Below are 25,026 nucleotides of genomic sequence, written 5' to 3' on the forward strand. Positions count from 1 at the left end.
AACGGTCTTTAGTCATTTGCTAAGTTGGCAAAAGAAGTTAAATTCATATGATAGTCCACTTTTTTCCATTGAATTTGAGTTAACATTTATCTAAAGGTAGACAACTTGTCAGGGAAAAATAAAATTATGGTACTGCTACCATTTCTTAGAGTAAATGCTGTTAGTATTTTATCAAATGCTGTCATAGATTCACCTTCCTGTATACATTGTTTCTTGAGTTAACAGACATGCCTAGGAACTCACCTGATAGTCATTTACTTCTAGGGAACAAACTATACATATTACCACACAATTTTTTACAATATTAAGAATGAATAGGCTATATGACTGAAGGGTCAAATAAAAAAATTAAGTCATCAAAAATTTAAAAACTCATAAAAAATTTATTGATTTCAGATCACAGTTCATTCAGGATATTCTTCTCTTTCACAATCAGTGGAATTCATTACATACTAAAAATAACACCATATTTACGTACACATAAATTCATTTTCCCAGTAAGAGCTAATCTACCTTTAAGAAGATTTCCCACATATTCACAGTACATAATATCACAGAACACCCATATTTGGTCTAAGTGTCTCTGAATTGTAGCATTACAAGATGGAAGTTCATTGTGCCTGATAATTTGATTGAGTTTTGCCCAAATGTCTTCCAGAGTTTGGTTGTTACAAATAGTGTGCTCTATAGTCCATCTTGCCCTATAAAGTGAATGCAAATTCAGTGCCTTTAAACTATCTTGCAATTTTTTAGACAAAGGAAAAATATTTTCAGTGCAATTACTGTTGGGAAGTGAAACACTCCAAAACCTCTTCTTATGCTGTCTTCCCTTTTCTGATTGCTTATCTAGATTTCCAGAATTAGTCTGTTCATTCAGTGTGTGTGACTGGATTAAGTGCTTTTCTTTTTTTAAATTAGGTTGAAATTCCAAAAGATCTATCGTGCAATCGTAACTCTGTGATTTAACATCATGTTCTGAAATGGTTAAGTACAGTTTCACATCTTCAGGTGCCTCTTCAGAAATCACAGGTGGTGATCTTTTAGGTTTGAGTGGAAGTTTGGACCCATCATGAGAAAACCAAGGAATAAATCTTGAGAGTGGACGTGTAGGAAAGTCTTGAAGTGCTTTCTCTGCAATTTTTGACAGTTGTGTGGGATCATTCTCATATGGTCGATAATGTAATATTACTTCTGTAGTCATTCTGCAGTAATCCAGTCACTCTTAATGAAGAGAAAATTTCTTAGATGTGCTCCTCAGCGCTAGAATGTAATTTATAATTACAAGACTTTCTTTCCAAATCAGAGGGAATCAGGACCTAAAGCGGAAGTATTGCAAAGAATAAGATATGGTAGGGATAACCTACACACAAATAGGGAGAAAAGAAAAAACAAAAACCAATCCCAATATGATATTTTACCAAGTGTCATTGGTAAATGTGAATGGAATCCACAAAATTGGAAACCCTCTGTCTCACCAAAATAAGGGATCTGGATTAAATGCCTGGTAAGCCTCAAACTGCTAGTAGTCAACACGTTTAGATCAACATGTAAATATTTATAAGTATTGTCATTAATATATTAGGTAATAATCTTAAGACTATAGCAGAAACAAAGGGTAAATTAGTGATTCCTAGGATATTTTATTCATTTGAAGAGAACAAAAATGTAATAATACTTAAAACTTTGAGACATTAATTGAGGAAAATGAAAATCATTGTAATTTTTGATGCATTGAAAAAAATAGATTTTATACTTTAAAATGATATGAATTCTACCAAAAACATAGATACACTACTTAACGATTTTCATCCCCAATACTAAGCACCAATAACATGAAAATAGTTAAATTTTGCATTTTAACCAGGCTGGGAACTGGTCTTGTTAAAAAGTGTCCTTAGTATAAATGGGGCACTTTCACACTATCAAGACATTAGTACCATGGCTTCTGAATTCCAATTCAGAGGAGGAACAAGAAGGCTAGACCTTAATATTTTTTTTTTTTTTCATTTTAGAACAAAGAAGTCTTCAAGCTGTCCCAAATTGGGTCACTGATAGTAAGTTCTAGCATACAGTTAGGCTTCCAAAGTTGCATGAGCCACAATGCAAGCTCTTTCAAATCCTAATTACTGTAGAAAAAAAATGAGAGGTTCTCCCCCAAATCATTAGAGAACTCCTTGAAGGGGTTCTCCCATTACTAGAATGGCCATAGGTGGGGACTCCTGTCATGATGTCATAATACTCATTTGATCACCAATTTTGAAGAGTCAGAAGTAATTAATTTCATCATGATTCTTTTTGCCTGTTAATGTCCACTAACTGATTTGACAACCTAAATTCATAAATGACTGTGATCCTTAACACCCATAATTCTTAACATGAATCTAGACATAGCATATTCTTTTTTTTCTTTTTATGTTTATTTTTGAGAGAGAGTGAGACAGATTGTGACCAGGGGAGGGGTCGAGAGAGGGAGACAAAGAATCGGAAGCAGGCTCCAGGCTCCGAGTTGTCAGCACAGAGCCCCATGTGGGACTCGAACCATGAGATCATGACTTGAACCGAAGTTGGTCACTTAAACGACTGAGCCACCCAAGCGCCCCTAAACATAGCATATTCTTAATTTTTTTTTTTTTTTTAACATTTATTCATTTTTAAGAGTGAGAGAGACACGGTGTGAGCAGGGGAGGGGCAGAGAGAGAGGGAGACGCAGAATCTGAAGCAGGCTCCGGGCTCTGTGCTGACAGCTCCGAGCTGTCAGCACAGAGCCCGACGCAGGGCTCGAAATCAGAGACCTGGAGATCATGACCTGAGCTAAAGTCGGAAGCTTAACTGACTGAGCCACCCAGGCTCCCCTAAACATAGCATATTTTAAAAACAATAATGTTTTTATTTTTTTCTTTCCTTTTCTTTACACTTTCACACTTTAAGATACTGCATTGAGAATTATTTTTGTTTGAAAATATTCAATGTTGTACTCTGAGGATGATGAAGTTGTGACAGCTCATTTTTTTACATATATAAGAAAGTGAACTTAAATGATCATATAAGTTGGTACACTTGGCATCCAACAATCAGTACAATTAGACTTGTTAAAATCTTGAAAGTTTCTTAAATTTCTGAAAGATATTAATATCTATTTACATACTTGATATGGGATTAAGAAAGAACATGACAGTTTCTTTTCCCTTTTCTCCAGAAAGAACCCATCTCAGTGTAACTCATTTGCTCAGGCTCAGCTTACAGGTCATATATCTATATTAATATTGTTGTTTTTCAGCTCTATAGTCAGAGACAGATTTATTAAACCGAGCTATCAGTATATGATTTTATGTTACAAATGAGACTGCTGAGCTTCTGGAATGTTTGATGCCTGCATCATAACTGTGTACAAGATAATGGTCGGTCAAAATGGATGCCAAAAGAAGGTAAGTGAAATTCAACTGAATTCAAATGTCTATCCAGTCTCTTCTCAGCTCAGTTTAATAAGTTATTGGAAACCACACAGTAGAGCCTCCAAGAAATAACAAGTGTGTTTGGGGAAGTAGAAAACAGATGAAATACAGCTGACAGCATTTTAAATAAAAGGTTTTCAGAAAACAGTAATTCCAGAAAACTCTGCCCTGTTCGTTTTCCCTAAATAATAATACAATTACATCATCAAACTTACTCAAAATTTTCTGCTGTGTACAGAAAACGAAAGCTGACATCAATTTTCCCACATCCACACTACTTTGAAGTAAACTGCAATAAGTTATAGCAAATCTAAATTATACGTTGTTGTACTATGTATCTCAAAACCCTTGGCACTGCTAAAACTAGACTAATTTTGCTGATCAAACTAAAGACTGGTAACTTCGTCAGTGCTACACAAAGACACAAGAGACAAGGAAAAATCACCAGAGATGCCTACTGTACATCATCTTGGCTCACAGGGCTCTAGGGACGTTAGCTTCTCTGACTAAAGCCGGTCTGGTTACTCCAAGCAGCACATAACACAACGAGTGATTTATCGGGTATCTATTACATTCTAGAGGAATGCAACATGAGCCTCTCAAACCTAAAAAGCAAAGAAGAAAAATTGCTTCCTTCCTCTCGGCGCCGAAGGACACAGCAAGAATGCAGGAACTAATGGTGTTTACGAAGGACGAGGCCTACATCCCCGGGACCAGGCCCAGGTGGCAAAGGCTTCGAGAACTAGCGAGAGAACAGAAAACAGACTAAACGGAGTCAGGTTCGTGAAAGTTTACCTTTCAGGGCCAGCAGGTGCTCCTGTTTGGGGGGATTCACTTCCATTTTGAACGGCACTTTCGACCCACTGCCTACGGCAGCTGGGTAGGTTCAAAGCAGCCCGGAAGAAAACAGTAAAGCGTACGTTCGGGAAGATCGAATGCACTCCCAACAGTTTCTGCTGGTAGTGCCTTAAATTCTCTTCTTACGACGTCCTTTAGGGACTCAACGGCTTCTTTTCACCAAAGCCATCTCTTATTTCTTAGCGATTTATACATAAAATACTTCTCTGTTTTCCAGCCACAAATCACACATAGCGTCTTCCAGAAACCACTCCTCGCTGACAGTACATAGCCCCACAGATAACTACATGGCGGAGTAGAGGGAAAAAAAAAAACCCCAAAAAACCCTAGTGTGGCATCCTGGGATTTGTAGTTTAAACAAAAACCGCACTGCATGCAGGGAGATGTAGTCTCCCGAAGTCCTCGCGTCTATTCCGCAATTAGGAAGCGATCGTTTCTAAAACGGGAGTTTCACTCCAAAATTTTACTTCTTGTTTTACCCTTTCTTTTTTATTTCTTTAATTTTATTCCTTCCATACTTCAGTCTCATAAATAACAGCAATAAAAACAGCAAAGCGTTCATACACAGAGATCGGCTTCCCAAGAGCTAGGGACTGACAGGAGGAGGAGCTCTGAGGTCAGCCCAGCCGTGCCCGGCGTCGTACTGCGCCTGTGCGATAGCGGCGAGCGCCGAGGCCTCTGGGTAGATGGTCCTACCCCGCCCCTTAGTTGAAGGCGGTGACGGCTGCTTCTGCGGCACCGCTCCTCCTAGGATGGCTACCCTGGTTGTAAACAAGCCCGGAGCGGGACTAGACAGTGGCCGTCAGGGCAGCCGGGGTACGGCCGTGGTGAAGGTGAGGGACTTTGCGTGCTCCGTTCTCCACCTTCGGCCTCCCTTCGGTTTATCCCTGAGTTCTGGCGGCGGCGCCCCGGCCGTCTTCGGGCAGGATGCGCGGCCTTTGCGTCCCTCTCGGCTTTACATGCCTTGTTCCCCACTCCGCGATCTTTTCTCTTTGCGGGCGTGAAGTTGCCTGGTCTTCTGTTAATACCAGTTCTTTACTTGACATCGCCGATGGGGATATTTGTGAAAATGATCGTATGGGCCTGTGAGACTGACTTCGGCCGGTCTTTTCCCTAGATCCTCTGCTTTTGGTTAAGTTCAACAGGCATTAGCTTATTTTTACTAAATTGAACCATTATTATCGCTAGGTACTATGTTAAGTATTGTAGCTCGTTAATAATCTACCTATGAAGTATATGATCATTACCGTTTTGCAGGTGAGGAAACTCAGGTTTGGGTTAACACAGTGAGCCAGGGTTGACTGCCTTTAAAGTCTCGTTTTCATCATCACACTAATTCTAGGGGTGTATTAGTGGTTGATCTGCCCCCTCCTCTCTTGGTAGTACAGTCTTTCAACACTTCAGAAGTCTCCCAGCAGCAGCATGGTTGGGCAATAACGTTAAGGTATACCAATTGCCTATGGTTTGAGGTTTGAAATTCTACCATGCTTGAGTGCTTCAAAATGCATTTGCTAAAACATCAATTGAAATACGTGGGATTCACGTTTCCCCTTCACTATATAGTCATGGAAAGATTTGGAAGGGAGAACTGATCTCAGTCGTTTGTAGAAGACTTTCAGGATTATTATAATCTCAGTTATTGGTATTTCTCATTACTGGTTACATATTAGAATAACAGGATTTAAAAAAAAATACCCTAGTTATGCACACTTCCTCCTCCAGTTCTGATTAACCTGGCATAAGTATGTTTTTTTACATTTCCAGAATTGATTTTAATGTGCAGCTAGAGTTGAGAACTACTATATCAGATAATATCTGAAGTTCTTTTAAGATCTTGGATAATAGGCACCTAATGTTGGGTTTAGATGACAACAAATGATATATTTCTGATTACAAGTATATTATCAATCAGTGTTGGTGGCTTTTGATTCATCTGACCTTTATATATCAGTGAAGTTATTCTGAAGGTACACGGCGTATCTGAGATACAGAGGGAGCCCTGTTAGGCATGTTGTATGGTTGAGCATTTACTGATTTGTGCTTTATCTAAGTAGAGAATTCCTAAAGATAATTTTGTGAATTAACTTGAGTCAGTAAGTTGTAATTAGAATGGATATTATTGCTGTATCTATCTTTGTTACCCTTAGTTGCCTTAAAATCTCAAAAATATATTGAAGTCTGATATAATTCAAATTTATTATAGTACAGAGTTTAATATGTTAGAGCTTCACTTCATTCATCTTTATCTTTTTTTTTTAAACGTGCATTCATTTTTTTGAGAGAGCATGAGCGGGATGGGGCATAGAGAGAGGGAAACAGAGGATCTGAAGCGGGCTGCACAGCGAGGCCTGGTAGGCTCGAACTCACAAACTGAGATCATGACCCGACCTGAAGTCAGGCACTCAACCGCCTGGGCCACCCAGGCGCCCCACATTTTTGTCTTTATATGTAAAATGTGCCTGAGCTGTGTGGTAGGATAGTCTTTTTTGGCAAGATCCTTATGCTGTAATTTGTAGGGAGTATGGTGGCATAAATTTAAAAAACAAAAACAAACTCACTGTCATTTTCATAGATGAAAGCAGAAATTATTCATTGGAAGGTGAAAGTTGAAGTATATGATGCTAATACGTAAAATGACCTATTTAATGAACAAGCTGAGAGTGACATGGTTTTTTCACTAGAAAAAGACAAAAATCTAACATTCTGAAATTCACATTCAAAAAGGAAAAAGGAATCAGGAAAGTTTCTTTTGAAGAGTGAGTCTCCTTAGCACTTTTAAAATATGGTCTGGTTTATTAAAGTTTTATTTACATGTGATAAGTTTGTAGCTCTCTTTGGCATATTTGTGAAGTTTATAAAATTAAGAGCTTTTCTCTTATCTAGGATTTAATTTCTTGGGCTTTTAGCCACACTTCCTAATGATAAATACTGAAGAAAGAATGTCTTACTCTATTGTTAACTGAGTTGATGTGAAATAATCTAATAACTTTATTTTTGGACCCATGTTTGGTTTATAAATCAGTTGTATGTTGCTAGTGCTTTTTGAAAAAACCTGTGGTAGCAACTTAAGTTTTTTTTATCTTCTGTAATTATGGGGTCACAGATACAAGGTATGAATGGACTAAGTAAAATTTAATTTGATTCTTTGAAGTATATGGTCATAAACAAGTTTATGTTAGAATAGCAAGAACATCTATTAAAAATGTTGCATTTGTTTTACATCTAATTGTGTTGTATCTTTTCTGTATTTGATTGAATTTGATATTTAAGTGAGGATGTTTAAAAAAATTTTTAATGTTTTATTTATTTTTAAGACAGAGAGAGACAGAGCATGAGTGGGGATGGGGCAGAGAGAGAGGAAGACACAGAATCTGAAGCAGGCTCCAGGCTCTAAGCTGTCAGCACAGAGCCTGATGTGGGGCTCGAACTCACGAACTGTGAGATCATGACCTGGGCGGAAGTCGGACGCTCAACCGACAGAGCCACCCGGGTGCCCCTAAGTGAGGATGTTTAAATAAAAATTCTTTCCTGCCTTTTTTAAAAACGTAGGTTAAATTTAAGTTTGTATATATAACATAATTTATGTGTAACTGTTTCGAGCTATTTCCCTTCCTCATAGGGAACCACTATTCCAGTGTAATTAATTTCCTTTATAGCCTGCTAGAAAGTTAGTATGCCTGTATAAAAACATATATATAAATATATGCTCTTACACTCCTCAGTTTAATGCAAAAGCTATGTATTCTATGTATCATTTTTCGCTTTGCTTTGTGTGAAATCATTCTGTTTGTGTACATAGAAAACTTCCTCTTTCTCCATAGACTGCATAGTTTGCAGTACATGAATATACTATATTTTCTAGTCTGTACTCGTACATATTTACTTTGTTTCCAATCTTTTGCAAATGCAAATGGTGCTATAAGGAATAACATAGAGACTGCTTCACGCATGTGTAATATATTTGTAGGATAAATTCCTGGAAATAGAATTACTAAACCATGTAGGGGTGCCTGGGTGGCTCAGTTGGTTGAACATCCGACTCTTGATTTTGGCTCAGGTCATGATCCCAGGATCATGGGATCCAGCCACATGTTGGGCTTTGTGTTGGGTGTGGAGCCTGTTTGAGATATTCTCTCTCTCTTTCTCTCTCTCGCTCTCGCTCCCTCCCCCTGCCCCTCTCCCTCCTTTCCCCCCCATCTTTCTCTCTCCCTCTGCTCCTCTCCCCTGCTGGTGCACTCTCTTTTTTTTTTTTTTTTAATAGTTTTATTTATTTATTTATTTATTTATTTATTTTTTAATATATGAAGTTTATTATCAAATTGGTTTCCATACAACACCCAGTGCTCATCCCAAAAGGTGCCCTCCTCAATACCCATCACCCACCCTTCCCTCCCTTCCACCCCCCATCAGCCCTCAGTTTGTTCTCAGTTTTTAAGAGTCTCTTATGCTTTGGCTCTCTTCCACTCTAACCTCTTTTTTTTTTTCTTTCACCTCCCCCATGGGTTTCTGTTAAGTTTCTCAGGATCCACATAAGAGTGAAACCATATGGTATCTGTCTTTCTCTGTATGGCTTATTTCACTTAGCATCACACTCTCCAGTTCCATCCACGGTGCTACAAAGGGCCATATTTCATTCTTTCTCATTGCCACGTAGTATTCCATTGTGTATATAAACCACAATTTCTTTATCCATTCATCAGTTGATGGACATTTAGGCTCTTTCCATAATTTGGCTATTGTTGAGAGTGCTGCTATAAACATTGGGGTACAAGTGCCCCTATGCATCAGTACTCCTGTATCCCTTGGATAAATTCCTAGCAGTGCTATTGCTGGGTCATAGGGTAGGTATATTTTTAATTTTCTGAGGAACCTCCACACTGCTTTCCAGAGCGGCTTGGTGTACTCTCTTAAAGAAAAAAAAAAAATACCTGCTTTCCCACACTTTCACCAGCACAACAAAGAGTTATTGACCTGTTTGATCTAATCTGAAAACTGAAAACAGTATATTGGTGTAGGTTTAATTGCATTTCAAAGTTTTTTGAGTGAGATTGGACATCTTTTCATGTATTTAAAGAGTTGTTTTCATGTCTTTTTCTGTGAACTATGTATTACATTTAAGACTGTCTTGAACCATACTGGGATGCAAGCCAATTAGAAGTTATGAATTTACAGTGAAAAATGTTTGTATTTTATGCACTAAGTCCAAATTAATTACAGAGCTAATATTTTTAATATATTAAGTGTGATTTCCACTAAGCATTTTCTGGTTTTTGTCTTGCATTATTTACTTGTTGGGGGATGGTGGTTGGGCTGAACTGTTTAAAACAATTTTTTTTTTAAGTTTATTTATTTTGAGAGAGAGAAAGTGCAAATGGGGGAGGAACAGAGAGAGAGAGAGAGAGAGTGTGAGTGTGAGTGAGTGAGTCCCTGCACTGTTAGTGCAAAGCGTGCTGCAGGGTTTGAACTCAAGAACCATGAAATGGTGACCTGAGCCGAAGTTGGATGTTTAACCTACCGAGTCACCTAGGTGCCTCCCCTCTTTTTAAAAACCTTTATTTTTTCAGACTTTATTTATATAAGCACACCAGTGGTTGGTTGTTTGGAATGCCCTGTTTCTGGGGGCTTTTTGGTCTAACAGGGAAAGACAGGCTGGAAAGCCAATAAGGGAATTAAAGTGCTCTGGGGTGTTAAGATTAAACACTTACCCATGGTGCATGATGGCCCAAGGGATAGTGTGCTCATTTCAGTTGTACTGACCTGTGTGGGTAGGCTGAGAGGTATAGTTGTTTAGAAATTTGTTAGTTTACTAATGTTAAAAAGAGGATCCACAAGAAAAATGTCTGTTTAGCTATTTCCTCAGCATCAGCATAAAGAAAGAGGCAAAAACAGTTTATCCTGTTCTAGGAGCTACAAATTGTTTCATATAGTTTGAGAATAGAGTCTGAAGGGGGTTGCAATAAAGCAGTAGGACAGAGGACAGATTGTAGTAGGTCATGGATGACAGACATAAGAGTTTGTGGCATAATTGTTCAACATGGGTATTAAAAAAAAATAAAATTCTGAAACACTTCAGCTATATTTGGAAGTAACAGTACTAACAGTACTTCATTAATAAAAATATAGGTTGTTGACTTAATTCTAAAACCACACTCATGTGCTTGGGAATCAATATGCTGATTTTTGTTGCTTTTCCTTTGACTGCATGGCCTTGGGCAAGTCATGTGCCTGTAATTGGAACTATATAGACAAAATATTTTCTAACCGAGGGGAATTATTTATTAATTAAGAACAAGGAATTGAAATTTAAGTCTTAGCTGATTTCTTGTCTTTACATTATATAATATAAACACTAGAAGATACTTGAAAGTTACTTATAGTCTTTTCTGAACAGGTTCTTTATTATTTACAAGGGTTAAATGTCACCCTAGTACATATTTCAGATTATTTTTGTTAAAATTAATGATGATTTTTGGGGGGTAATTTCGGAGAAATTGCTTAAGAATGCAAATTCGGTAGAATTATATAGTGTACAGATTCCGATATAATGAATCAAGTCATAATTTTCAAAAGATAAAGATGATATTAATTTACATTATTTTTGTCCCTAACACTTGACATTTCAAGGAGATTTCACTATGATATAGTTTTGGTAGGGTCTGTCAGATGATATGATAAAAAGATGATTTAAGGTTTTACAATCTAGACTGTTTTTTTTCATGGAGAAATAAAGTGACTTAGAAAGATTGATTTAATATGTTCGATCAAGTTTTTTTTTTTGGCCTGAAGTATGTATGCTTTTAAAAAATCATTTAAAGAGCACATGTTCCCATGCCAATTATTAGGTGCTGGAGTGTGGAGTTTGTGAAGATGTCTTTTCTTTGCAAGGAGACAAAGTTCCTCGCCTTCTGCTTTGTGGCCACACAGTCTGTCATGACTGTCTTACCCGCCTGCCTCTTCATGGAAGAGCAATCCGTTGCCCTTTTGATCGACAAGTAACAGATCTAGGTAGGAAAATATATTGTATTTAAGATTGAAAATTGTTTGGTTTATTTGTGTGAAAAGGAGTTTGTATAGTCACTGATTACAGTAGGGTTCTAGGTTAGAAGAGATGTATGGAAAAGGATTATCTTCACTTGTTCTAGTTCTAGTTTACTTAGAGGAGTTATTTTAGCTAAGTGTATATTTCATACAGTGGTTTTCAAACACAAATCATAGCTAATTTTTAGTTATGAAATCAATTTAATTGGTTGTGAACATGATTTTTTAAAGAAGAAATGGAAAAACAATGTGTGTTGCACTCTGAAGGTGAATATTGGTGTGTGAAACTTTTCTTTCAGATGTATATATTATATATGAACATGTTTTTAAAACCATGCATATATAAATATATATAAGTAAACATATATCTAAGTATTTATAAGTAAATATATATATAAGTGTGCATATGTGTACACACATATATATATACATATATACATATATATAGGTTATCCTGTGTTGAAAGGGAAAATGTATTTCTTACTAGAGGTTGCTGTAGAAAGTATTTTAAAGCACTTGTTTTAATATATGTAGTAAAAGTCAGTGACAAAATAGTTTTTAAAAAGTATAAAGAAAAATAGTAGAACTTTATGTTTTTACTGAGAATGCTGAAGAGTTGGGGCTCCTGGGTGACTTAACAAGAGTTAAGCATCCCACTCTTGATTTCAGCTCAGGTCATGATCTCACATTTTGTGGGATTGAGCTGACAGCACAGAGACTGCTTGGGATTCTCTCCCTGTCTCTCTCTGCTCCTCCCGTCCTTGCTCACCTGCACTCTCTCTGTCTCTGTTAAAAATAAATAAATAAACTTAAAAAAAAAAAAAAGAATGCTGAGGTTTTCTTTTAATGTTTATTTATTTTGAGAGAAAGAGCATGAGTAGGGGAGAGCAGAGGAGAGGGAAAGAGAGAATCCTAAGGAAGTTCTGTGCCATCGCTATAGAACCCTACTTGGGGCTGGATCTCACAAACCATGAGATCATGACCTGAGCTGAAATCGAGTGGTATGCTTAGTTGACTGAGTCACCCAGGTGCCCCAGGAGTTTCTGTTTTCTTAAAGAGAATTTTTAACAAGACAATAGTTCTAGCAATAAAAAGAAATTAGGGAAAATTTGAATTTTGAAAATTTAGACATTATTAATGATATTAATAAATATATGATAAATTACTGTTAGGTATGAAGTGAAATGATTAATATTCCATTTTATTAGATTTAGTTTTTATTTTTATATTTGTTTTAGGAGATTCAGGTGTTTGGGGATTGAAAAAAAATTTTGCTTTATTGGAGCTTTTGGAACGACTACAGAATGGACATATTGGCCAATATGGAGTTGCAGAAGAAGCCATTGGGATATCTGGAGAGGTATTGATTGAATTTATTAAAATATTTATTATGAGCATGAATTTTTTCTTTTATTTTAAAATATAAGTATAATCTTACCTCACTTCCTTCGGCAGATAGGAATCCAGAAACACAACTTTTCATTACATTACAGTTTTATAGGAAATAATATTCCCAACTGAATAGAAAGTAAAACTTAAACTTGAATTCACCGAAAATACTATACCCAAAGTATATTTTATGTATAAACTTACCTCCTTATTATAATTCAGTTCTATCCAAGGATAAAGTCAAGAGTTAGAAGGTTATGGAAAAGTAAAAAGAAGTGGAAGCTACATTAAACCAGAGGATGCAAAAGTGAATCAACAATAAACAGTATGGTGCAAAGAAAGAAAGAGAAACTCCATCAAAGAGGCCATCTAGTGTAGAGGCCAAATGCCTTAAAGATAGCAGTAGCTCTTGAGGGAATTAATACTATAAATATCTTCATGAAAAGTTTAAATGTGTAAGTATACTCTATCCAACAAGCTGGTCATCCAGTAAATATTAGGATGCTGCCCATTAACACAGGTTAAAATACATTTTTTACACTTAATTATATGCATAGCTCATATACTGTACTAGATATGAGAATAGTTGTAGTAAATAACAGTTAATGATTTCATTGGTCAACTTTAAAACCACAGGTTTAGAATCAAGGAAACAAATGTCAGATTGATTTCTACTTTTCTTCTATTAGATCATGATTTCTTTATATAAAGTGAATCACTGAAGTGAATTTCAAACTAGAGCACTGTTTCCTAAAAGTTTTGCAGTTCCTTCACATGCTATATCTTTTATCTTTCGAAAGACATTAGAATGTTATCTAATGTTGTCCTTGTAAATATTAATCATGTCTGAAAAATAGAAGACATGTATTTTTTTTTTACTTGTTGAACTTTGGGTTCATTTTAAAATTTAATATGATAATTAATGATACCATTGGTGTTTTTTCTGATTTTCATTTCTGGAATAATTTATGCCAGATTGCTCCCTTTCCAATTAGGCCTTTTAATATTCATCATAAGTTTTCAAAACATTCTTGATTATCTGTTATATAAAGTTTTTCAAGTTGAATTGCTTTTTTAGTAATTCATGAAAATTAGAAATAATATTTAAGAGCTTATATATAACATAGGATTTTTATTTTTTCTTTAAACTAGCTTAAATCAGTGCTTTTTCAGCCTGGATTATACAGTGAACTCACCTATGGAGTTTTAGAAAAAAATACACAGATTAGGCCTCATCTATAACCTATTGGAATTTCATAGGTTAGAGTCTGAGCATCTGTGTTTTTAAAAGCTTTGCATCTGATTCTTATGCACACATCTGGTTCTCACAGTAGCCTTCACACTTCTCTTCTTCTGCTACATCACCATGATAAGTGGTATTTAAAGTAGTGGTGGGGGAGCCTGGCTGGTTCACTTGGTGAAGCATGCCAATGTTGTTGTCAGGGTTGTGGTAAGTTCTAGTGCCATATAGGGTATAGAGATTACTGCAAAATAAAATCTTTTATAAAATTGAAAACTAAAGCAGTGGGGATGTATTTATTATCAACTTTCTTTTTTAGTCTTAAAAGATTTCTAAAAAAGAGATTTCTAGCCTCTAGTTTTCAGTTTCTTGCATATAAGCTGAGGGGATTTCATAGAAGATAGCTTTACACTGACTGTAAATCTATAAGGATAGTTCTCTTTTTGGCCCCAAATTCATAGCATGGATTGATAATAAGTTTTGGAAATAGCTTCTCACTTACCTATAGAAATGAATACTTTTGGAGTGTCTGAGTGACTCAGTTGGTTATGTGTCAGACTCTTGATTTTGGCTCAGGTCATGATCCCAAGGTTCGTGAGATTGAGCCCTGGATAGTGCTCTGCACCGATAGCATGAAACCTGCTTACGATTCTCTCTCCCTCTCTTTCTGTCTCTTCCCTGATTGTGTGCACGTGCAAGGGCACTCTCTCTCTCTCAGATAAATAAACTATTAAAAAAAAAAACTCAAAAAACAAAATGAATACTTTCTTAGGTGAGTAGTAAATGACCTTTTTACTTAATTGCCAGTATATTTTCAATGTAAAGCCTGGTCAGTTAAGAAAAGATTATGGGGGAAAAAAGGAAGGATTATGGGCTTTTATATTTTAAAATTTATCATGTTGTAATGATGGAGGTTCAGTTTGAAGACATTAATTTTTTGTTTATCAGAGTATCATTCGTTGTGATGAAGATGAAGCTCACGTTGCGTCTGTATATTGCACTGTGTGTGCAACTCACTTGTGCTCAGAGTGTTCTCAAGTTACTCATTCTACGAAGACATTAGCAAAGCACAGACGAGTGCCTCTGGCTGACAAACCTCATGAGAAAACCATGTGCTCTCAGCATCAGGTACACGCCATTGAGTTTGTTTGCTTGGAAGAAGGCTGTCAGACTAGTCCACTTATGTGCTGTGTCTGCAAAGAGTATGGAAAACACCAAGGTCACAAGGTATGATTATAATTAGACTGGATGACTCTACCTGGTTTATCAGCCTACCATTTGTTTACATTGACTATTTTATGCCAAGTAGGGATTGAAGAAGCGTTCAGTGATGAATGAGTTGAGCTTGGTAGCATGAAAAGAAATGAGAGATTCAATTTCTGAATGTCATAACAAAAATTTCAGAAGCCTCATGATTCTTTCTTCATTGAAAAATAGCTTTCCAGCAGGAAACAAAAGTTCTCTGTGTGCATGTTTTCTTAAGTGAACTGGATTGTTTTGACAGTACTTAAGTCTTTTGATGAACTGATGTTTATGGTAAAATCATAAAGTGAGTCTCTTGGATTCTTATTTAACAATAAATGGACTCCCAAATTTTAAATTATTTCTTTGAAGGATAAATAGTTTTGTGATGAAGATACATTAGTATTTACTATCTTGTGCTTTTGTAAATGTGTTATAAAAGCCACTTGAGACTGATGCTTTTTTTTTATTATTATAGGAGTGATTTAAATAGCATTTTATATTGTTAGTCAGTACCATGAGTTCTTTTCTATAATTGTGTTGCATTTTAGCATTCAGTATTGGAACCAGAAGCTAACCAGATCCGAGCATCAATTTTAGATATGGCTCACTGTATACGGACCTTCACTGAGGAAATCTCAGATTATTCCAGAAAATTAGTTGGAATCGTTCAGCACATTGAAGGAGGAGAACAAATAGTGGAAGATGGAATTGGAATGGCCCACACAGAACATGTATGGAATTTTTTTCTTCCTTCTGTACTTTCTTACCCTTTGTACTTCTCACCTTTTCATTTTTTTAATTTATTGGGCAATTACGTTGTGCTAGTACTGCACTAGTCACTGAAAACAAGTTTTATAAAAAGTCTCTATCTTCATGGAGTTTATAATCCATCATGGAAGAGAGACATTTTCAAATGTAGTAACTATTTTGTAGGGGAAGTACAGGAGGCCTTAGTAATGCATAAGAGTGGCAATAATTTAGCTGCCTCAGGGAAGGCTATCTGGAATATGTGGTGTCTAAACTGAGACTTGAAGAAATTTAGTCAGGGAGAAGAGTGTGGTGGGGAGTGAGTTGTCCCAGAGAGGGAAGCACGTGTTGAAATGCCTGGAAGTAAGAATTGGACATATTATAGAACAACTCAGTTCACTACACTTGAATCTTTGAGTATTGGATGGGACAGGGCAAGAAAAAAATGTTGGAGAGTTAAAGGCCAAATCATGGAGGATATTATTAGCTCTGTTAAAGAGGTTGGACTTGATTATAAGGGCAGTGATGAGCCGCTGAAGAATTAGCATAGAAATAACATAATCAGATTTGCATTAAGAAAGGTTGCTCTTAGGGGCACCTGGGTGGCTCAGTTGGTTAGGCATCTGACTCTTGATTTTCGGCTCAGGTCATGATCTCATGCTTCATGGGATTGAGCCCTGTGCCCGACTCCACACTGAACATGGAGCCTGCTGAAGATTAATTCTCTCTCTCTCTTTCACTCTGTCAAAATCATAATCATAATCATAATCATAAATTATTTAAAAATCAAATAAAATACAAAATTTGGTTTCTCATTTTCACTAGCTACATTTCAAGTATATTCACGTACATATAGCTAATGGCTACCATATTGAACCACACAGATACAGAATGTGTCCATCATCATTGAAGGTTCTACTGGACATTTTATGCTAGAGTGGAAATACTTTATTCCTTCAGTGAGTATTTATGGAACCCATACAATAGCTAGACACTGTTTTAGCATTGTTCTAGCTAAGGAGACACTGCCAAAAAACTCTGCCTTTGCAGTTTACATTCTAATGTGGAAAAAGTGTCAGTACTAATGGCAAAAGTATGTTAAGTGCTATGGAGTGTTATATGGGGTGTTCCTGGATAGACTCCCTAAGAAACGGACACTGAGCAAAGACCTAACACAGATAAGAAAGGAACCATGCTAATATTTGGGGAAAGAATATTCCAGGCAGAGAGAAGAGCAAGTGCAAAGGCCCTGAAGTTGGAGTGTGCCTGGTGCACTTAGGAAACTGTGAGGAGTTCTCAGTTTGGCAGCACATAAACTAAAATTGGAATGATGCAGCAAAGATTAACGTGGTGCCTGTGTGAGGATGACACATAAATTTATGAAGTATTTCATATTTTTAAGGATTAAAAGGTACAGACTTCCAGTTATAAAATAAGTAATGGAAATGAAAAGTACAGCATGGGGAATATAGTTAGTAATACTGTAATAACGTTGTATGGTGACAGATACTAACTACACTTAGTGTGCTGAGTACCACGTAATGTGTAGAATTGTTAGATCAGTACGTTGTTCACCTAGAATTAATACAACATTGTATGTCAACTACACTTCAATTAAAAAAACCCAACAACTGTGAGGGGGTCAAATGCATCTAGAGTAGAATGAATGAGGAGAGCATAGCAGGTGTTGAGATCACAAAGGGTCTTATGGATATTTGCTTTTCTTTCTGCCACAAATGTTCTTCCTCAAGATAATCTTGTCACCTTCTTCAGGTCTTTGCTCAGATGTTGCTTTTTCAGGGAGTCTGTTCTTGAACACTCCCTGTAAAGGACTTTGGCATTTACTCTGGGTGGAATGGGAAATCATTAGAGTTTTGGGCAAAAGAATAATCTTCCTGACTTAACATTTTTCTTTTATAATATATTCTTTTTTTTTTTTTAACATTTATTTATTTTTGAGACAGAGAGAGACAGAGCATGAACGGGGGAGGGTCAGAGAGAGAGGGAGACACAGAATCTGAAACAGGCTCCAGACTCTGGGTGGTCAACACAGAGCCCGACGTGGGGCTTGAACTCACGGACCACAAGATCATGTCCTGAGCCGAAGTCGGATGCTTAACCGACTGAGCCACCCAGGTGCCCCCTGACTTAACATTTTAAAAGGATCTGTCAGGCTGCTAGGTGGAGAATACTCTGTAGAGGGCAGTAGTGGATCTATTGAGGCCAATTAGAAAACTATTGTAATAATCAGGTGAGCGATGATGTCATAGATCAGGTCGGTAGAGGTGAAGGTGATGAGGCTTGATCAGATTTTGGGTATGTTGTTTTGAATATGTTTTGTGGTCATCAGAATTTGCTGAGGGACTGTTATTGGATGTGAAAGAGAAGTATTAAGGGTGACTCCAGTTTTGTTTTTGTTTTTGTTTTTGTTTTTGTTTTTGTTTTTGTTTTTGGCTTGAACAATGTGGAAGATGGCATTGCCATTTATTGAGATGGAGGAAACTAGGTTTGACAGTGGAAGAGACTGAAGATTAGGTATTCTCTTTTGCTTGAGATGTTAAAGAGTTGGATGTCCAAAGGCTGTGGTTAAGGAGAAAGATCTTGTGTGAAGATAGCAATTCTGCAATTTTTAAGAACATAGATGGTATTTAAATTTTCACTATTTCACATATAAAATCTTTGTTATGGTTAAAGTTGTTTAATTTCTATTTCTTTAGGTACCGGGTACTGCAGAGAATGCCCGGTCATGTGTCCGAGCTTATTTTTCTGATCTTCATGAAACTCTGTGTCGTCAAGAAGAAATGGCTCTAAGTGTTGTTGATGCTCATGTTCGAGAAAAACTGATTTGGCTCAGGCAGCAACAAGAAGATATGACTATTTTGTTGTCCCAAGTTTCAACAGCCTGTCTTCATTGTGAAAAGACTTTGCAACAAGTAGGTAGATTAAATGTGGTTAGGACATATTTTAAGAAGGAGGTTAAACAGATAATTATCAGAGGTATGCACTAGTCTATTTTATTAATAAATATTTTAATATTATTATTATTTGTTACTGTGTGCATTAACATTGTGCTTAGGACATGGTCTCTAACCTTGAATTGCTCCACCAACCATATCAGTGTCCTCTACTTCATGTGCCCTCCCCAGCTTAAAACTATGGATTCTAGAAACTCTTGAATGTCTTGTCATTTTTTAGTCATGCTAAGCCCTTTAACTCTTCTTTACCAAGCATGTACTATTGTTTCTGCTTGGTGGGCTTATATCTCCCTTTTCTGATAGTGGAAATCCTTTTTCAAAGTCTAGCTCAAATGTTTGCTTTTCTTTGAAACTGTTCTTTTTTTTTTTTTTTTTTTTTTTTGGATGCCTTTGTAGCATGTACTACCTATCTCTGCTCTAATTCATTGGTTCTTAATTTTGATATCACAGTAATCTCATGTTTTTTGATGATTGAGGTATCAGAAGCAATTTGTTTTACCAGTTTTCAGATCATGTCATGAGATCATGATACCATGAGATCATGATGTGGGCCAAAATCAAGAGTCGGATGCTTAACTGACTGAGCCACCCAAGTGCCCCCAGATAATATACTTTTAAAATAAATTGGATTTAAGATTATTTGAGCAAAAATGTCAGTCTTATTTATTTCTATTTGGTTTTGCTTTCATGAGTTGGTGATAGAAAGGTAATTATTGCCCTAGGAATTCCCAGTAAGCTGTAGTGTATTTTACCTTTATTGACATATTGCTAGGAATTGTGTTGACTGCAAATCACTGCAGAACTAAACTTATTACTAATTGTAAAGCTTTTTCTCTTATATATCTGATTAGACTTATATGAATGTGGTGAGGCTGTAACCACAGAAGTCTTGAGCTTATCATATTGAATTATAATAATTGATGTGTATGCCATTTATTAAATTGCCTTGAACTTCAGTCCTATTCTTTCCTCTGCCCTGTGATTTTTGGACTAGAACTCTACAAACCACATACCTGCTTTGCCAGCTCCTTGTTAGTTTAGGCTCCATCAACAGGGGACAGGAAAGTAAGGTTGGAAGGTAGAGTTAGTTTCCCGTTGGTTCCCATTTACTTGGGTTCCTGTGAATTTCACTGCTCACAAGAAGATATCACTTTCCTTAGAGACCTGAGCTTAAGATCCATGGGGACTTTCCTATAGGTTTCTAAGTTTTAATAATTCTAGCATGTGCCTTTTATTCCCCCTTTCCTGGGGCGTGATAGCTGCTTCCTACATTTGCTTTCCCACATGATACCTCTGAGTACTTTTTACCCTTTTAGTTACCTAGTTAATAACTACACCTAGTTAGCAGTTCTTCATAGTAAATTCTTTCTGTTTACATAAGTGGTGTGGTTTTCCTCTACTAATTCGAACCTGAACAATATGCATTCTTCATTCTTCTCTATGTTGACTGCATGTATCTTGTTCATCTTTGTATCTAGGTAGAAGGAACTTAATAAATGTTTGTTCAGCAGAAAAATCAGAAATGGATTACATCTAGATCTTGTTTACTTGAATACGTAAAAGTATTTTTATATTTATTCTGTTAAAAAGTATGTTTATAGTTACTGAAATATGTGGAGGTTAGAATTTCTGAAGCATTTCATCAAAGTGGTAATTGTTAATGATATGGTATTATTTCACTATGTTAATGCAAATGAAGTTAGGGTCTTAGTGTCATTCTTCATATTAACTTTGGTTTTTAAAGTCATAGAACCCTAACCCCAACCAATATTCTTTTTTTTATTGTTAAAAATTTTTTTCAATGTTTATTTTCAATAGAGAGAGAGAGAGAGAGAGAGAGAGAGTGTGAGTAAAAGCAGGGGAGGGATAGAGACAGAGGAAGACACAGATCCTGAAGCACACTCCAGGCTCTGAGCTGTCAGCGCAGAGCCTGATGCAGGACTCAAATTTGAACCATAATATTTGACCTGAGCCAACGTCGGATGTTTAACCAACTGAGCCACCCAGGCATCTCCCCAACCAATATTCTTAACAGTTCCTGCCACAGAGATAATTGAACAGAAGAATGGATAGAACATCACACGTTATTATCAATTTTGAGAACAAAGCTTAATCATCCTTCCCCTCCAAAAAAAAAAAAAAATGATGCATCATCTAAGTTCAAGGCATGAAGCTAAGTGGTGAGGATTTGTCTATTTAGCAAATAAGTTTTGAGTGCCTACTCTGTGCCAGGTACTTCTAGATAACATGGGATGTACTGGTAAACAAGACAAATAAAAAGCTATATAATCTTGCGGAATTAGCATTTTAGCAAGGAGAAGATAAGACAATAAATCATATCCTTATCTAAATAAGTAAATTATGTAAAATGTTAGAATAGTGGTAAGAACTAAAGACAAAAGAAAAAGTGTGGGAGTCCAGCAGACTGCATTATCAAATGGTCAGGGTAAAAATCATTAAGAAAAGGTGAGATTTGAGCAAAGCCTCAAAAAAGAAAAAGGTGAAGGAATTTATTCAAGCCCTAATATAGGGAAGAATATTCCCACTGAGGAAACCCATTAGAGAAAAAACCCTAGGACACCATGTCTGGTGTATTTGAGGAACAGCAAAAGAGGCCACTGTGGCTGGTATATAGCAAATGAAGGAGAGAGAAATAGGAGCTATAATCAGAAGTAATAGGGAATTATATGTAACAAAGGCTTTGTGGGCCACTGGAAGGGCTTCAGCTTTTACTGATTAAAATAGAGAAGCCATTGTGAAATTTTGACAAGAATGACTTGATCTTACTTAAAATGATCACTTTGATGTGTAAAAAACAGATTGGAGGAGGGCAAAGATGGAAGGAAGGAGTTAAAGAAAAGGAGTTAGGCTGTTGTAGAATTCCATGTGAGAGAGAATACTGGCTTGGGTAGTGGAGTGAAGTATCCAAATTCCGGATACCTAATAGGATTTGTTTGTATTTGGGGCATGAGAGAGTAGAAGCAGGAATTTCTTAAAGGCTTTTGTTATGAATAACTGGAACAACATGCAACTTATAAGCAAAGTTTGTTAGTTAATAATTGACTAATATAAATATGCAACAGTGAGCAAAAACTGTAAACACTGCTGCTTTCATGGAGCTTACATATTGTTTGAAGATCTCTGTCTTAGGAAGAATATATTGGTGTCTGTGTAGAAAATCTCTGGAATAATGTTGTAGAAACTGGAAAGTGCTTGACTTTGAAGAAAGAGTCTGGGGATCTAGAGGGAGAGGGAGACTTTTCAATTTTACATGTAGTCCCATTTTTAAAAAAACCAGTACATATATATCTTAAGTTATTTAAAAACCTTTTTATATAAGTACAACATGCAGGGGCGCCTGGGTAGCTCAACCATCGAAGCATCTGACTCAATTTCGGCTCAGGTTATGATCTCACAGTGTGTGAGTTCAGGGTTCCTTGCTGGCAGTGCGGAGCCTGCTTGGGATTCTCTCTCTCTCCCTCTCTCTCTGCCCCTCCCCCACTCACATTTGCTCTCTCTTGCTCTCAAAATAAAATAATAAACATTAAAAATAATAAGTACAACATACATACAGAAATGTGTGCATAAGTGTTCACCTGGCTAGTTGCTGTATAACTAGCATCCAGATCATGTAACAGAACATTACCAGCGCCCCAAGATACCCCTCAGACTCCCTTCTGATAACTTCCCCCCTAAGGATAAACCTGACTTCTAATGCATATCTTATTTTTGTCTGTTTTGGTATTAATAAAAATGGAATCATACAGAATGAACTCTTCATGTCCTTTCTTCTTTTGACATTGTGAAATTCAAATCATCAGGTATAATTGTGGCTCATTCTCATTGTGGCCTTTGTGAATATACCACAATTTATTTATCTTTTCTTCTCTTGAAAGGGTCTTAAATTATTTATTAATGCCCACTTATTATTATTATCCTAGTTAAATTTACATTTAAGTTAACCTTTAATACTATGATGTTAGATGAACTTTTCTTGAGTTTTGGTGTTATCTCTTTTTCCCTTATTTCTGTAATAAGTTTACAGGAAAACTATTCTCTTTTCTAGGATGATTGTAGAGTTGTTTTGGCAAAACAGGAAATTACAAGGTTACTGGAAACATTGCAAAAACAGCAGCAGCAGTTTACAGAGGTTGCAGATCACATTCAATTGGATGCCAGCATCCCTGTCACTTTTACAAAGGTAATGTACTATATTTCATTTTTAGGTGTGGTTTCTGAGAGATCATGATTGTTTTATATTCCATGATAATCAGCTTGAAGAGACAATTAAGAAATTCATGGTTTTTTTTTTTTTTTTAACTTTCATCATTGGAAAATGAAAAGTGGTATAATGAATCTCCCTGTACCCATCATCTACTTTGACAATTAAAACCCCTTTTTTTCTTTATTTAAATCCAAGTTAGTTAACATATAGTGTAATAATGGTTTCAGGAGTAGAATTTAGTGATTCATCACTTATATAACACTCATTGCTCATCCTAACAAGTGCTGTCCTTACTGCCCATCACCCATTTAGCCCACCCCCACCCCTCCCCTCCAACAACCCTTAGTTTGTTCTCTGTATTTAAGAATCTGTTATGGTTTGCCTGCCTCCGTCTCTGTTTTTATCTTATTTTTCCTTCCCTTCCCCTACATTCATGTTTTGTTTCTTAAATTCCACATATGAGTGAAATCATATGATATTTGTCTGTCTCTGACTAACTTATTTTGCTTAGCATAATACATTCTCATTGCATCCACATTGTTGTAAGTAGCAAGATTTCATTCTTTTTGGTCGCCAAGTAGTATTCCATTGTGTATATATACCACATCTTCTTTTTTTTTAATATAATTCATTGACACATTGGTTTCCATACAACACCCAGTGCTCATCCCAACAAGTGCCCTCCTCAATGCCCATCACCCGCTTTCCCCTATCCCCCACTCCCCCATCAACCCTCAGTTTGTTTCAGTATCCAGGAGTCTCTTATGGTTTCCCTCTTTCCCTCTCTCCCTCTCTGTAACTTTTTTTCCCCCTTCCCCTCCCCCATGGTCTTCTGTTTAATTTCTCAAGATCTATGTATGAGTGAGAACATATGATATGTCTTTCTCTGACTGACTTATTTCACTCAGCATAATACCTTCCAGTTCCATCCATGTTGCTGCAAATGGCCAGAATTCATTCTTTCTCATTGCCAAGTAGTATTCCATTGTATGTATAAACCACATCTTCTTTATCCATTCATCATTTGATGGACATTTGAGCTCTTTCCATAATTTGGCTATTATTGATAGTGCCGCTATAGATACTGGGGTGCATGTGCCCCTTTGAATCTCTATTTTTGTATGCTTTGAATAAATACCTAGTAGTGCAATTGCTAGGTTGTAGAGTAGCACTTTTAAAATTTTTGAGGAACATCCTTACTGTTCTCTAGAGTGTCTATACCAGTCTGCATTCCCATCAGCAGTACAAGACTGTTCTCCTTTCTTTACATCCTTTCCAACATCTGTTGTTTCCTGAGTTGTTAATATTAGCCTTTCTGACAGGTGTGAGGTAGTATCTCATTGTGGTTTTGATTTGTATTTCCCTGATGATGAGTGATGTTGAGCATTTTTTCATGTGTCTGTAAGCCATCTGGATGTTGTCTTTGGAAAAGTGTCTGTTCATGTCTTTTGCCCATTTCTTTCACTGGATTATTTGTTTTTTGGGTGTTGAGTTTGATAAATTCTTTTTTTTTTAATTTTTTTTTTAACGTTTATTTATTTTTGAGACCGAGAGAGACAGAGCACGAACTGGGGAGGGTCAGAGAGAGAGGGAGACACAGAATCTGAAACTGGCTCCAGGCTCTGAGCTGTCAGCACAGAGCCCGACACGGGGCTCGAACTCACGGACCGTGAGATCATGACCTGAGCCGAAGTCGGACGCTTAACCGACCAAGCCACCCAGGCACCCCGAGTTTGATAAATTCTTTATAGATTTTGGATACTAACCCTTTGTCCAATATGTCATTTGCAAATATCTTCTCCCATTCTGTTGGTTGCCTTTTAGTTTTGCCGATTGTTTCCTTTGCTGTGCAGAAGC

The 25,026-nt window shown here is 36.6% G+C and overlaps 3 protein-coding genes and 1 non-coding gene across 14 annotated transcripts in view; 2 read left to right on the top strand and 2 right to left on the bottom strand.

Annotated features, from left to right (window-relative positions):
* TRAPPC13 (trafficking protein particle complex subunit 13) overlaps window positions 1-4,388 on the bottom strand; it is a 41,867-nt gene extending 37,479 nt beyond the window's left edge. For all 10 annotated transcript variants that reach the window (XM_058731152.1, XM_058731142.1, XM_058731110.1 and 7 more), the window contains exon 1: window positions 4,248-4,388. In XM_058731152.1, coding sequence (XP_058587135.1) covers window positions 4,248-4,293 — 46 coding nt within the window. In that variant the 5' untranslated portion in view covers window positions 4,294-4,388. The remainder of the gene's footprint in view (window positions 1-4,247) is intronic.
* SHLD3 (shieldin complex subunit 3) lies at window positions 361-4,385 on the bottom strand. Its single transcript, XM_058731227.1, has 2 exons — window positions 4,248-4,385; window positions 361-1,316 (listed from the first exon to the last, which is right to left on the bottom strand). The coding sequence occupies exon 2, from the start codon at window positions 1,199-1,201 to the stop codon at window positions 446-448; it is 756 nt and encodes a 251-aa protein (XP_058587210.1). The 5' UTR covers window positions 1,202-1,316; window positions 4,248-4,385; the 3' UTR covers window positions 361-445.
* Window positions 4,389-4,992: 604 nt separating the features above from the next.
* Window positions 4,993-25,026, top strand: part of TRIM23 (tripartite motif containing 23) — a 37,234-nt gene continuing 17,200 nt past the window's right edge. The window contains exons 1-7 of one of the 2 annotated variants that reach the window (XM_058731051.1): window positions 4,993-5,143; window positions 11,153-11,315; window positions 12,587-12,708; window positions 14,926-15,204; window positions 15,771-15,953; window positions 18,687-18,902; window positions 23,011-23,145. In XM_058731051.1, coding sequence (XP_058587034.1) covers window positions 4,997-5,143; window positions 11,153-11,315; window positions 12,587-12,708; window positions 14,926-15,204; window positions 15,771-15,953; window positions 18,687-18,902; window positions 23,011-23,145 — 1,245 coding nt within the window. In that variant the 5' untranslated portion in view covers window positions 4,993-4,996. The remainder of the gene's footprint in view (window positions 5,144-11,152; window positions 11,316-12,586; window positions 12,709-14,925; window positions 15,205-15,770; window positions 15,954-18,686; window positions 18,903-23,010; window positions 23,146-25,026) is intronic. The other variant, XM_058731041.1, reaches the window with a different exon arrangement.
* On the top strand, window positions 17,262-17,368 carry LOC131489594 (U6 spliceosomal RNA). Its single transcript, XR_009250663.1, has one exon. It is a non-coding gene; the product is annotated as a U6 spliceosomal RNA (small nuclear RNA).

The sequence above is a fragment of the Neofelis nebulosa genome, chromosome 1 (assembly GCF_028018385.1).
Source record: "Neofelis nebulosa isolate mNeoNeb1 chromosome 1, mNeoNeb1.pri, whole genome shotgun sequence".
NCBI classification, from domain to species: Eukaryota; Metazoa; Chordata; class Mammalia; order Carnivora; family Felidae; genus Neofelis; species Neofelis nebulosa.